The 14,961-nt window shown below is 37.0% G+C and overlaps 1 protein-coding gene across 1 annotated transcript; it reads right to left on the minus strand.

Moving 5' to 3' along the window:
• Positions 1–3,797: 3,797 nt before the first annotated feature.
• On the minus strand, positions 3,798–5,567 carry LOC112455067. Its single transcript, XM_025016768.1, has 4 exons — positions 4,847–5,567; positions 4,573–4,695; positions 4,318–4,435; positions 3,798–4,247 (listed from the first exon to the last, which is right to left on the minus strand). Exons 1-4 carry the CDS (start codon positions 4,988–4,990, stop codon positions 3,982–3,984), a joined length of 651 nt encoding a protein of 216 aa, XP_024872536.1. The 5' UTR covers positions 4,991–5,567; the 3' UTR covers positions 3,798–3,981.
• Between the last annotated feature and the right edge of the window lie 9,394 nt (positions 5,568–14,961).

A 14,961-nucleotide genomic window follows, 5' to 3' on the forward strand; every position in this document is an offset into this window, starting at 1 on the left:
TATTTCAAGGCACCTTTGGCTCGCACACTTTTGTACCTAGAGTAAATTTCTCTGTCGGCCGCGAGAGAAAGGGCGCTAAAATTTCCGATCGAGAATTAATCCGAAGAATTATAGATGAGTATGGTCTGTCTAGGAACCCGGAGATTGTCCAAGATCCACGGGTGCCAGTGTAGTCATATGCGATCAAGATACCGCGTACAAAATTAGCATGCCATATTTATGCTCCTCATATACTGCGGAGGCTTTTGCCGTAAAGTCGGCTCTTCAACTGATGAAACTCCAGAGTGGGGATAGAGGCAGAGACATTATTATTTTGTCTGATTGCAAGTCTGTTCTTCAGGCCATTCATAATAACCATCTAAACGTTCATAAGAACAAATACATCACAGAGGCCAGGATTCTGATCTACGATTTGGAGACCCTATATGACAAGAATGTTGTACTGGCGTGGATTCCCGCCCATGTTGGAATCAGGGGAAATGAAATGGCCCACATACTGGCCAAGAAAACGGCGGATAAAGAGACCGACCCCTCTATTGCGGTCTCGGTGGGGGATCTTATGGCCGGAGTTAGGAGGGAGACGTGGGACGCCACGCAGTCATCGATCGTCCACGATTCTGCGCACAAGGGCACCTTCTATTTCGAAACATTTTATGATCGTTGGTCGGTGAGACCTTGGTTCCGAGAGGTTACCCTGCTAAAACGACGCTGTAATTACCGTTAGAAACGGATAGAACGTGCATTCTATCCGTTTCTGACTGCTTTACTATGCGTTTCTTTCCCTGCAATTACGGATAGAAACAGATGAAAAGTGTTGCAGATTCTATAAGACTGTGTACGCAAAGACGGTGGAGAAAGGCTAACTGCATCTAACTGATTCCTAACGGAACGGAACTTATCCGAATCTATGCGCAAACGTAATTACGAATCCTATCCGTCTATCTATACGCAACCAGTTTTGAATGTCTATCCGCATCTGATTGCGGAACCTGACTGAATATCTATCTGCATTTATACGGAACGGAACTTATCCGAATCTATACGCAAACGTAATTACGAATCCTATCCGTTTCTATACGCAACCAGTTTTGAATGTCTATTCGCATCTGATTGCAAAACCAGGTAGGATATCTATCTGCATTTGCATGCAATTATGATTTGCCCGCTCTATCCGTTTCTAACTGCAAATGCATTTTATTCATTTCTTATTACTGCAAATACATGTACATTGTGGGAGGTTTGTAGTTATCAGGTAGATTCTACCTTTAAACGCCAGGAGAAGGGATTCCTCCAGTTACGACGCTGTAATTTTTCTGGTTGTCGCCTGACAGAACGCCTGCTTATATATTATGGCTGGTTGTATTTTAAATGTGAGAAACGCTTTCCATCATGCGCCGCCTAGCGGCGTCGTCGCGAATCGTCGTCCATCTGCATCTGTACGCAATGTCGACCTATAGGAATTTGTTTGCAACTACGGATACGAATCCTGTATGTTTCTATCCGCAGTCTGTACGCATCAGATGCTGACGTTATTTATCCGTAATTGCGGATACCGCATCCATCTGCATCTGTATGCAATGCCAACCTATAGGAATTTGTCTGTAACTACGGATACGATTCTTGCCTGTTTCAGATAGGAGTTGAATTTTTTCTTCAACGTTGCTGTTAGAGCTGTTCGAAATCGAACTGCTGCCAGAATGATAGCAGAATTTCTTGAGCAACGTAATCGGATTATTTCGAATATTTCAAGCTAAATGTATTCTCGTTTCGAAGAATAAGTGCCGTGTCTCCGAGAAGTTGCGAAAGATCATAAACAGTGTCACGCCGTTTCCGCGTGTACCGATACGCTCCCTTTGTCTCGGGAACCTCTAAGCGAGAGGTAAACGCTCGGGACAAAGGGAGAGACAAACACGAAAACAGCTGATCGGTCATCGGCCCCAAGGACTGCCGAAATTGTCGAGTGACGTACGTCTCGGGGTGTCGATTGCCGATTGGCCCAGCGAAATTTCGGAGCGCGAACGGGGAAGCGGAGTGCGAGCTGATAAAAGCTCCGGCCCTCCGCGCGCCGAGGAACATTCGTTTTCCGAGTCATATCGAGAGAAAAGGTGATAATTGCTATCGACGACGACACCGAATTAGCGAGCGACTACGATTCCGCGTCTCGTGTTCGACTTATTCGGTCGGTCTCAAAGCGCTTTTTTTTGCTGCTCTCGGGATTCAGCTCGTGCTTCGAGTAACGGCTCTCTCCGCGCGCATTCGCCCGCGAGAATAATATCGATCAAGATTTGTAAAATAGCTGTAAATATCGTTCATTATAGAATTTTGTTATAAAAGGATAAACTCTTCATTGACCTTTGAACTCTAAATCCCCAAATCCATTCGCGCACAGAACAAACAGGATTTCGTTAGATATTACCAGCGACTATATAACAGCAATGTTGAAGAAATATTCAACTCCTATCTGAAACAGACAGGAATCGTATCCGTATAGTTACGGACAGATTCCTATAGGTTGGCATTGCATACAGATGCAGATGGATGCGGTATCCATAATTACGGATAGATACCGTCAGCATCTGATGCGTACAGAATGCGGACAGAAACAGACAAGTTTTTCTATTGCAAAAACTTATAGATGCTGTATGCCGATAGATTTCCATTAGATACAGTTATACGTCGTTACATTTTCTGTCTGTATTTGCAGATACAATAGTGCTGCTTACAGAAACGGATAGGGCTAGAATTTTCTTTTTAAGCTTGCAGTTACAGCGGATAAGATTCCGTTACATACCGTCAGAAATTCTATCTGTTTCTAACGGTAATTTTTACCAGGGTAACGCAAGCAGATATTTTGTTACTTTGATCAATAGACTAAGATCTAACCACTACAATCTGGAAACTTCTTTGAAGAGAAAAGGTTACGTGGATAGCGCAAGATGCGATTGCGGTTATGAGAGTGAAGATTTATAACACATACTTACCAGATGCCATAAATATGATGAGCAACGAATTAATATGGATATAGAATTAAGAGCTAAGGGATATTTGGAGGAGATTGACATCTGCCATCTCATCAGGACAAAGAAATGGGATGTTCTGCATATTATTTACTCGTTTTTTAAGCAAACCGATAAAGTCATTCAACTAGAAACTTATGATATACATTTCGGGCTTAGTTCTAATGTGCTAATAACCCTCTGGGTTAAAAAAGCACCATAATAATTCTCAACCGAGGACGCTTGAAAAATCCTCCTAGTGACGCGCTTTAAAAGTATTTAACTGTTTAAAGCGCGTCACTAACCTACATAGGTTAGTTGACGCGCTTTAAAAGTACATACTCTCTATATTCTCTACTTTAAATAACTTTCCTTTCAATATATCAACAATTCACTGCTTTAAATAATTTTCCTTCGTTCATACATATACTATTTCCACATAAATATCAATTATTTATGTTTATTAGTACTCAAAATAACTGCTATATTTTCCAAACTTTTTTTGTTTATAACTTTTTAACAAATAACGAACTCGGGCTGAAACCTTCTGAAGGTCACTGAGGAAGGTGACTTTGACAACATACTAAAATATCAAGGTCATCCAAGGTGATCCCCCCCATCTAAACAATTACCCAACGATTATTTCATCTTCCATGCGTGGATATTCTACAGGGTGTCTGGTAATTACCGTTAGATGAGCTTATTATTTCCTTAAATAACGTTTGTTTTCTTTACAATTGCTTAAAACCTCGATCAAATTTTTGATCTTGTAAGAGAAACTTATTTTTTTATTAAAATCAAATTTTGATTTTTTTTAATTATTTTAATTTTTTAAAATTATTTTAAGAAGACAATTTAATATCTTCAGCGAGCTATAGCTCTCTCAGATCATTGCGAATTGTCGGTTGCGGAATAAAATGCGGAATCTATAGCCGGTTTCACTTACAATTAGTTGCAAACGAACAGATACTTATATCTCTGACGCTTACCTTACTATCGCAAACAGGCAGCAACTGTGAACGGTAAGCGTAATGTACATCAGATCGGCGCCAATGATATTTAATACAGTCGTTGTTGTCGTCGTACTACTGTGCAGCCACAACCATAGCCAGTGAGTCTGAACGTCAATCCCGTAATCAACGTCGTAGGCTAGGCTTCTCGCGCGCGTCCCGTTGTGGGGTAAGATGATGTCCAGTACCGGCGAGATCACCGGTGTCATGATAAAGCACATGACTGCGTTACACAACATAGCTGAAAAGGCAGGTATAACAATATACATACACGCTTGCTACGCCCGGCGCGACGCGACAACCCTTCATACTTGAGTAAATGATGCACAACGTTCTCCCCTTCGACGTGTAATTCACTAAAATCTCATACTCCTTCGCCGTCGGATTTATTTTCCAGTCCATTTCGATCTGGCGCAGTAACTCTTTCACCTGAAAACGGCATTTCATGAAGAGATGCGCGGCTTTAATCGAGAATAATGTATTTGCGTGAATTTCATTCATGCTCCGCGCCACGATCAAACGACTTTAAAAATAACGTGCAAAATGATAACGTCGTAATTATTAACCTGCGATTCACATCGTACGCTGGTCACTACTTTAGTCATGCTCACTAAAATACCCACGATAGGAGGTATACACATGCACACGGCGTCTATGTCCTTCCCCCACACGTCGTACAATCTCTTCACCTATACATAAAAAATACGAACGATAAATTCGAGTATTTTTTTATTCCAGAAGTTGACACTGTCTACTACCGTGAAATTAACTTGCGCGGAATTTCGGCGACCTTTCTCAGTATGTATTAAAATACTTTTCATTACGAAATGCTTTTTTTACCTGAGGCGGAAAAAATGTGAACATTACGAACATGCTGACCGATGGGATGATCTTTTTTCTAAGCTGCGACTGATATGGCCATATACCGACCATCGACGCAAACAGTTTAGTTATATAATAGCGCGTGTCGAACAACGCATTCATGTTAATCTGCCAACGTACTGGAAATTTGTGGGGGAAAAATTGTACGAAGGGGGACGCTTTGACGAGAGGGAGGAGCGGAGCTGTTAGTTGCACAGACGAATCATCAGTAGACAATACGTATTTGTCCCCGTTGCGTCACGTTGACAAGCTGTACTTAACGGAATTACATGATCCGAAATATGAATTTTTCATGCTTCAGCAAGGTAAAAAAAGAGAAAGAAGAAGCGGATAAAAAATATATACCCAGAGTAGACATGTCTAATATGTAGCCAGAAGAATAGAATTAATTCTGAGAAGGAAGAAATGTTAATTCTGGAGAGGCCACGCGCAGTTCAGTTTTCGATACAAGAGAGTAGATTACGCAATATGCGGCGGATAAAGTGTATTGAAAGTCTATTAGTCACTTCTCTTATCATTTATATCAATTTCTTTCATATTTTAAAAGATCAAAATCTAGATGTTGCGCGCATTAGAATTTCTTGAGAGATTTTTAACGAATATATGTCTCACGTAAAAATGGTAGTAACTTTATTTCTCCCTAACAAAATAATTCACAAAATTGCGTTACCTAACTCAACTCAAGTAATACGTATTTCAAAAAAGATGTGAAATCTTTAAATTGCGCCAATTGCAAAGAGAATATATATATATATATATATATATATATATATATATTATATATATTATATATATATATATATATTCTCTATGTGTATATATATATATACACATATACATTGCTTTGAAAAATAATTGTTGCGCAACTACTTATAAAAAATAAAACTCCAAGTGGTACGTATCTTTGTATTCCCATTCAAAGGTCTTCTTATTCCAACCCAAACTTTAATTCTTTTTAATAAAATTATATAATATTACAAAGAATCATTTTAATCACAAAGAATTAAAGAGATAACAGTACAAAATAAAAATAAAGAAAAAATTTTTCGGTTGCTCCCAATTTTGGACAGGGGGGTGTCCGATTTGACAAAGAATGCCCCATACATATATATATATATATATATATATATTGCACCCGCGCTGCATGAGCGTCGCCCAGTATATCCAGCCGTGAAGCGTCTTTGGCAACGCCCGTCACAAAATGTTGCACTCCGGCGGAGTTTTCCTCCGTTCGTTTACTCGCGCCCTCGCGAAATCGCTCGCGGCTCGCGGAAATAAAGGGAACACTTTATTGGGAGAGGAAAGGAGTCGTTTATTACTCACAAAATACACACACACACACACAGGCTTGATCGTATAAAAATACGTCCGAGATCGAATCTCGCGGGAATCTGACGGGCGTTGTTTACATGGCAACGCCTGTTGCCAAAGACGCTTCACGGCTGGATATACCGGGCGATGCTCACAGCGCGGGTGCAACACTACATATACATATAATATATATATATATATAGATATAGAGCGTCCCATTTTAATCAACCACCCCCAAAAACTTTTTTATTTGTGATTCTAGAAAAAAGTGCTTCAAACGAAAGTTGTTTGGTTTAAAGGAGGTCATATAATTTCAATGTAAGTCAATTTTAAAGAAGACTAATTTCTTAAATCTAACTTGATTTTTTTTGCGATAAAAGTTGTAGATCTCGTCGAGACGTTCTCAAAACATTATAATAAAGCTCTCTTTCGTTAAGGTAATTCTCCAGTCCTTATACTAGAGAAAATCAATTTTCTCTAGATTTTCTTGAAACTGTGAATATACGTTAATTTAGGTGTGCTTTATGCGTGATATAAATTTCAGTACCTCTTTCGGTATAAAAAATCAAGATACTGAGCCTCAAAGTTTCAATTTTCACCAAAATTTAGTAAAAGTTGAAACTTTGAGGCTCAGTATCTTGATTTTTTATGCCGGAAGAGATACTGAAATTTATACCACGCATAAAGCACACCTAAATTAACGTATATTCACAGTTCCAAGAAAATCTAGAGAAAATCGATTTTCTCTAGTATAAGGACCGGAGAACTACCTTAACCCTAGAAAGGTAATGTGGAGTAATACGTTGTCCCACGCGAAATTCAAATTACGCCCCTGACTTAGGAAAGTTAGTTTTCATACTGAGACCCTAACCATAATTCAGTTTAATCATCCGGCAGTCGACATCCGTCATTCAGCGAGTGCGTTAGATCCATGCAGCAGCTGTGACCAAAAAAGAAAATTTTTTGGGGTAACGTAATACCCCTACTTAACCGTTTACGTTCGACTTTTATCACAGTAAAATATATTTCAGATTTTTTGTGAAAATCGATAACAAAAAATTATACACTTTATAGCACTCCCCGGAAAATTCTACCCCTGTTTCATATATAATTCTTTAAGATTCGGTCAATTATTTCATTTTTGCTGTTCTTGCACAGCAACTGATTCAAACTTTGTAAAGTTTTTGTGGAGTTAATTTTACTGTTTCCATATACTTTTATAACTTTTGACTACCTTTCAAATAAATAATAATCGACAGAATCTGTTTTACTTTCCATTTTTTGCGATTTTTCCCATCCGACAGTTTTTCGTCATTTCCTCTACTTCAGACGTACAAAGAAATATGTTTTTTTTTTTTTTAAGAAACGAAAAAGTCGCTTACATGCCATTGAAAATTGTCTATTCGTCTTTCAAAATCCGTTGGAATTTTTAAAATCGGTGAATTTCATGAAAAACTACAGCATTTTTTATAAAAAAAAACCATTTCAGCCAAATTTTTGGTCTTTTGTTTTGTTTTTTGAAATTTTTTTACTGTTTTTTTTTTACTACCAGAAACTGATGATATTATCATTTTTCCTATTAAAGAACAAATAAAATTATCTATTACAAACTTTTTTAACAACAAATAGAAACATTATACATGCGGTACAAGTTTGGGGTAATTTATTACCCCGCTTGGGCTTTCACGTATGAGAAAATTCATATGTGTAGTATAGGTTAAAGTAGTCCTTTCGACGATACAGCTATAGTCAATTGTAACAGTCTGTCATAAGGTAATTAAAAACAAACATATTGACAAACATTATTATACAACATCCCAATAATTATAATAATATAACATGATTTTACACGCACGATTTAATCGTATTTAATTATTTACTAATTAAAAAAATATCACAATAGTAGTGCGGTTGGACTCGATTTATGTTAGGTCAGGCATGACGGTACGGGCTGCGTTCGGAAGCGTCACTCGGGTGTGCTCCCTTCTCCTTCTAACTTGCTAAGATAGAAGGAAAGGGGAGTGTGCTCGTGTGCGCTCGGGTGACGTTTCCGAACGCAGCCACGAGTAAAGTAAAGGCCATTGCACGTAACAAAGTTTTAGTTTTAATCGTAAGGCCGTAAGAAAATAGACCAATCACACTTGATTATTCTTCAAGCGCGAGGAGAATAATCGACTGTGATTGGTCTATTTTCTTACAACCTTACGATTATGACTAAAACTTTGTTACGTGCAATGGCCTTAATATGCGATTGAATCCACTACCTTTAACCTCATATTGGGATTTTCAGTCATGACGTAGCCGTGACGTCACAAGGCCAAGATGGCTGGCCTATTCCTGAAAGTATTAGAACTGTCATATGTAAATACATATAAAGCTTGTGTTTTTCATAACTATATAATTAATGAAATAACGGTGTTTGTGATAAAAAAAGTGCGATGGATGAAAATTTTATTTGTTATTATTAATCTTCAATTGATAACAAAAGTGTTTGAAATACTTTTGCGTTTAAAAAATTGGTGAATTGTTTTTACATACTTAATATACACTTTATTTTAACTAATATTACTCATTAATATTCAGTGAATATATTTTACTTGTTATTGTTCAGTTATTATCATATTGACTTACCAGGCAGAACGTAATATATAATAGTCACTCCTGTCAAAGTGCAAAGAACACATCACTGCCCACTTTTTGGTTATTCACTCTGGTTTTGCTATTTTCAAAACTCTCTCCCATTCTTTTCGAACATCAATCTTCTCTATATTTCTAAACATGTCTTTTTTCTCAGTATAAAACTTTCCTTTAGGTGGAAACATGTACGGAATCGCACAGAAGTATCTTTTAATCCATAGCTTTTGCAGTCAAATACACAGCAAGAATCGCGATTTTTTGTGTCTCTAGGGGAAAACCTTGCCCCTCTGTCTTCTAGATGTTCACCCATCGCACTTTTTTTATCACAAACACCGTTATTTTATTAATTGTTTATGAAAAACACAAGCTTTATATGTGTTTACATATGACAGCTCTAATACTTTCAGGAATAGGCCAGCCATCTTGGCCTTGTGACGTCACGACTGAAAATCCCAATATCAGAGCAAAACATTCGGTATAAGCTTTTATTTTCAAGGTACGTATGAAATCCGGAAACTTCAGGGAATATTTTAAGACATTAATAATGTATTCATCTAATCGCTAAGTACATGTATTATTGTATTATTCGTTGAAAACCTCGGCCATGGCGATTTGCATCATTCTATCTTTCTCGTTCATTAGATGTAAACAAGAATAAAATAACAATAGCACGCTCCGCGAACGCACATTTAGAATGACTTATTTCTTGTAAAGTGTCGGTAACCTAACCTGATTTTTCGTACACATGCCCCTTATTACTGTATATTTAACCTATATCAAATTTAGGTACCTATATCTAATACTTATTCTCACGAAAAGACTACCTTAAATACAAAGAATAAATATTTCATATTTCTATTTTTTTTATAGTATAGTAGACAGTATAAAGTTTTTATTGATATAATAAATAATTTATTTGCCTTAAACATAGTAAATAGTAGGGGAGACCGGGACGAAGTCGTCACCGGGGCGGAGTCGTCATTGCAATTATCTCGAAATCTGTATCCCATACAGCACAAAATGTTTTCAAAAAATATTACTGAATCTATACTATTATATAAAATTCTTACGGGTGGTGTATGTTTGAACGTTTTTAACTTAAAAACCATTGGACCAAATTTGTATTAAAACCATATAAAATAGGGGTAGAATTTTCCGGGGAGTGCTATAGAGTATATAGTTTTTCGTTACCGATCTGCTGGAAACCGGTTTTTCTAATTTTTTTAATTCTTACGCAAAATAACACAGGCATGTAGGATAAGTTGCTTATTTCACATATTATATGTCAACAGTCACTTCAATTCATGGCTTTCGTGACTGTCGCGAGTGATAGAAAAGTTTATTGCAGTTTTCTTGCAATAACCTGCAGTTAAAACGAGAGAAAGAGACAAAGAGACAGAGAGAAAGAAAGAAAGAGAGAGAGAAAGAGAGAAGAAAGAAAGTAGAAGCGTGATAAAGGAAAAAAGTAAGAATGTGTTTTAAATATTAGTCTCTGTTTACTTTTCTTTCTATCTCTCCAAATTTTTTATGATAATCTTATCTATATAAATTGCAAAAGCTTGAATGTGCAAATTTTTCTTTCTATTTTAATGATAATCGTATCTATATTAGATAATATCAGAAAGAGAGAGAGACAGAGAGACAGAGAGAGAGAGAGAGAGAGAGAGAAAAGTTTCTGTCCGTAAAAGTTTCTGAAAAAACTGGGCTTCCCTGCTTTCCTTAGCTCGACATCGTCTCTCGGGTCCTCGGCGTGTCTTCCTGCTCTCACCTTGGACTCTGCCCTGGTTTTTGAGCTGCAGACCTTTTTAACCTAAAGTCCCTCTAATAAGAGTCGCGACACGTGGAGTTTCGACAAAATTTTGCGAGAGAGATAGAAATATACGCCATCTAGAGCCCGTATCTAATTTGAAAGTACAAGGTTTTTATTATCTACAGTACCATTGTAACAAAAATAATTATTTCCTGGAACTACCCTATTAATCCTGTAAGAATAAATATTAGTTTTCTCCGGGGTATTCTTCCCCGATGTCGAACTCGCGCCGCTCAGTTCGACTAATCCGTGTTTCCCTTTTTTTCAATCCCCAAAGAAGGACATTCTGCCCGGAAATGCCCCGTTTTCCCGCAAAACCAACATTCTCTCTGGTTTCCGAATTTAAATCTGTTATTATTTTTATTATTCTCGTCGCACTTTAATTTGAAATTATTTCCTTCTTTGTTTTCATCATCATTTTTGTTTTTATTTTTGTTAAATTTCTTAAAATTATTACCTCCCTTCCTATCAAAACTATTCTCTTGAATGGTTTTAATAGCCTTAGCCCTTTTTACTGCTAACCTCAAAGATGTTATCCCCTCTAGTTGGAGAGTCCTTTTTACAAAACCATCGTAAAGAGCCAAAACAAATTGCGCACGCACAATTTTATCTCTAACCATATGAGAACATTCGGGGTAAGCTAATTGAGAAAGTCTTTCGATTTTCGAACCCAAAGAAGCATAATCTTCGCCAAACTTTTGTTTTTTATTCGTGAATAACGAATAGTAATTTTGTGTGAGATTACTTTCCCCAAAACGTAGCTTTAATTTTGATTTTAACTCTGAGAATTCTAAATTTTCTATGTCAAGTACACTCTCTAAAACCGAACGCGCTTTTTCTCTTAAACTTAAGAAACCAACGCCACGGTTTTCGTCGCGTTGCTCCACTGATTCGCGCGCGCGATTAAGTTGAACTGCGAGAAGAACTCTCGCAACGGAACACTTCCGTCAAAAACGTCAGGCTTTAGTTTATAACCCAAATCGAGTCGCATTCTTTCCGACGAGGAATTTGTATCGGTAGGGGAAATATTGTCGGAGGAACTTAGCTACGCAAATCTCTTCTCCATTTGTTGTATCACTTCGCCCTTTTGTTGAAGTTGAATAAAAAATTATGCTTCTCGCTCCTGATGTCGTCTCCTCTTTTCCTGGAACGTTCGTAATTCCTCGCGTGCAGCGCGTAACATCTCCGACTCGGAGAGCTGCTCCGGCGTTATCGCTCGTGGCCTTTTTCTGAGGTGGACGTCCGCCGAGCGCGTTGTAGCCGCCGTTGTCATTTCGTTCATCGCTCGTTGACGCTCGCCCGTAAAGGCTCCCACAGACCGAACGCGTCAAGCGTCAAGCAGCGAGCAGTAACCAATCAGCGAGACGATATTTTCTACGCCACTGCTGATATCACCTCACTGATTGGGTTCAATTGGGTTGCTGCTCGCTGCTTGACGCTTGACGCGTTCGGTCTGTGGGAGCCTTAAGGCTGATCCCGGACGAGTCCTCAAATGTTACGCTCGACCGCACGTCCACAGCACTCGCACACGCTCACTCAACGTTCGCCGAGCACTGGTAATTATACAGTTTAGGGGCCTCACCTCAAATATCGATAAACTTATGCTCAATCGACGCGTTTTTGCACGAAACGAAAGAATCTGGCAGAAAAAAGTGTCGCTCTGCCCCGCGATGCGAGATATTAAACGTTAAAGTTGACAGAAATCAGGTTATGATTCCTGTCATACCGACGACATGTAGCGACTACGAACATCCCCTACAGCTATATGCGCATGCTCAGTGGCCGCACGCGCATGCAGCAGATCACATGACAACTGTTTGGTTGGTAAGTCAGAAGTGTAACATAATTCGAAATGATATTCTTTCGGCGTATAGATTAGTGACGCTTTAAAAGTATTTAAGTGTTTAAAGCGCGTCAACTAACCTATGTAGATTAGTAACGCGCTTTAAAAGTATTTAACTGTTTAATGAATTTCGTTAAAGCAGGGCACACACACACGTGTGTATGTCTTGCTTTATAGAAGTGATTTTCGTTAAAGCAGGGCACACACACGTGTGTATGTCCTGCTTTATAGAAGTTGTGATTTTCGTTAAAGCAGAGCACACACACACACACGTGTGTATACCCTGCTTTATAGAAGTTGTGATTTTCGTTAAGGACGTTCTCTCGTCCTTATACTAGAGAAAATCGATTTTCTTAGGATTTTCTTGAAACTGTAAATATACGTTAATTTAGGTGTGCTTTATGCGTGGTATAAATTTCAGTACCTCTTCCGGGATAAAAAATAAAGATACTGAGCCTCAAAGTTTCAAAAAAAAATTTAAAATTCCATTTTTTTTAGTTTTGGCATTTTTTCCTTATAGAACTCGACGAGAGAAGCAACTTTAGTCTTCTTGGCCAACCTCGTATATCTCTTACCGTTTGGCCTGGAAAACCTTTTCATTAGTAAAAGTTGAAACTTTGAGGCTCAGTATCTTGATTTTTTATACCGGAAGAGGTACTGAAATTTATACCACGCATAAAGCACATATATTCATATATCAAGCACATATATCCGTAGAACTCTATGGATACCATAGCGCATGCACATATGGCTTCTGCTTTCTGCTCATGGCTCCTGCAATTTTATGTGCTTCCACCTTTACCCTCGCGCAAAAAAAGGAACTCCGTGTTACGAAAAGGAACTTGTTTATTACAATAACTCGTACAACTTGAGAACAGTACGGGCTGTTACGTCAGAACGAGACGGAAGCCCAAAACAGAATCAAACAGGCGAAGGCCGTAAACAACACGGTCGTCAAGGAACGATCCGCGATTTCTTCCCGACTCGCATCTTCAATCCGGAGAACGCTTCACGCGAAGCCGAAGGACGTTAACAATATTTAGGGCCATATTCTCTTTGCAATTGGCGCAATTTAAAAATTTTACATCTTTTTTGAAATAATATCACTTGGGTTGAGTTAGGTAACGCAATTTTGTGAATTATTTTATTAGGGAGAAATAATTATTTCAAAGCTACTATTATTTAAAAGCTTTAAAGCTACTATCATTTAAGATTTTTGGATTTACAACATACATGCGCGTGTACTTGGCGCTTTTTTTACCTTTTTTTGAAAAAGATAATTTTGTACTGATTCACCTTACATATAACACAACATGGAAGGAAGAATATATCATGAATTTAAATGTATTGACTTCTTACTCAAAGTTTTCCGTTTATTTTGTATAAAACTTATATAACGTTAGTCTATATTATAATTTTTTGGTAAGAAATATATACTTGCTCTGCTTTTCCTTTTTATATTTTGAATGTTTATTAAGCAAATTTTTGTAATTCTGTGTATTTCTCTGGCAAAGAAAAAATAATAATCACTATGTTCATTTATCTTGTAACAGAATCATATCGTACATCTTAGAACTATACATATATATTTATAATATGTATATTTATCTCTTGAAAGAATCATTTCTTACACCTTAGGACAATATATTTTTCAAAGATTATTATTAATTTCATAGATTTTTATTATACTAATATTATCACAACTAAACTATAAATATATATGTATATTATTATAAACTTACTATAAATTTAAATGTTATTTAACTTTCTCATTATTTAACTTTGAGCAATATAACATTTATTTATACTTTGTATATAAAAAATACTAAATAATAATTCTATAAAATTAATTTATAAATAATATGACCTATTTTTTCGTGATAAGTTACCAAGTATTTGTTTTTTTTAGAATGAATCCTTTTATAATCAATTTTTAGATATTTTCTTTTATATTGTAGTTAACCTTATAGTGTTTAATTGTATCTTTTACAGTAATTTTCAAAATTTATATTTTATTTATAGAAAACTTTTCGATAAATATTCTTCTTAACTGCAAGACTTGACTTTATTTTACTCGCTAGCATGCTTGTGGCAACCTTATTATAGGTCTAACTTATTAGTCAGATTTCAGATTAACGATTATTATAATTGGAGCTAGTGAGTGGAAATAATGGGCATCCAACACTCCGGTGTAACACAGAGTAGAAAGCTCACATTATACTTCAAAACGAAGCATTAATATAGGTACACCTGTTTATCGACGACAGCAACAAATTACGATTTTGTAGTAAAATGTAGTCGATTGTAATCTTCCGATTTTAAGAAGTATACTTAAAGCTAAATTTAATATAAATTGGCTCCTTAGTCTTTAACTTCGAGCTTACAAATTGGTTTGGGTCACATACCCGCATACTTTGTCTTTCTTTCTCTCTCTCTCTCTCTCTCTCTCTCTCTCTCTCTCTCTCTCTCTCT

This window comes from Temnothorax curvispinosus, unplaced genomic scaffold, assembly GCF_003070985.1.
Source record: "Temnothorax curvispinosus isolate PA1 unplaced genomic scaffold, ASM307098v1 QBEX01005766.1, whole genome shotgun sequence".
NCBI classification, from domain to species: Eukaryota; Metazoa; Arthropoda; class Insecta; order Hymenoptera; family Formicidae; genus Temnothorax; species Temnothorax curvispinosus.

Bases quoted from the DNA above. Each gene is read 5' to 3' on its own strand.
- LOC112455067 (XM_025016768.1), bottom strand. From the start codon at position 4,990: ATGAATGCGTTGTTCGACACGCGCTATTATATAACTAAACTGTTTGCG. The intron at 4,696-4,846 runs GTAAAAAAAGCA...TTTTATGTATAG, and splicing joins TCACATTTTTTCCGCCTCAG to GTGAAGAGATTGTACGACGT. The intron at 4,436-4,572 runs GTTAATAATTAC...TGCCGTTTTCAG, and splicing joins GCGTACGATGTGAATCGCAG to GTGAAAGAGTTACTGCGCCA.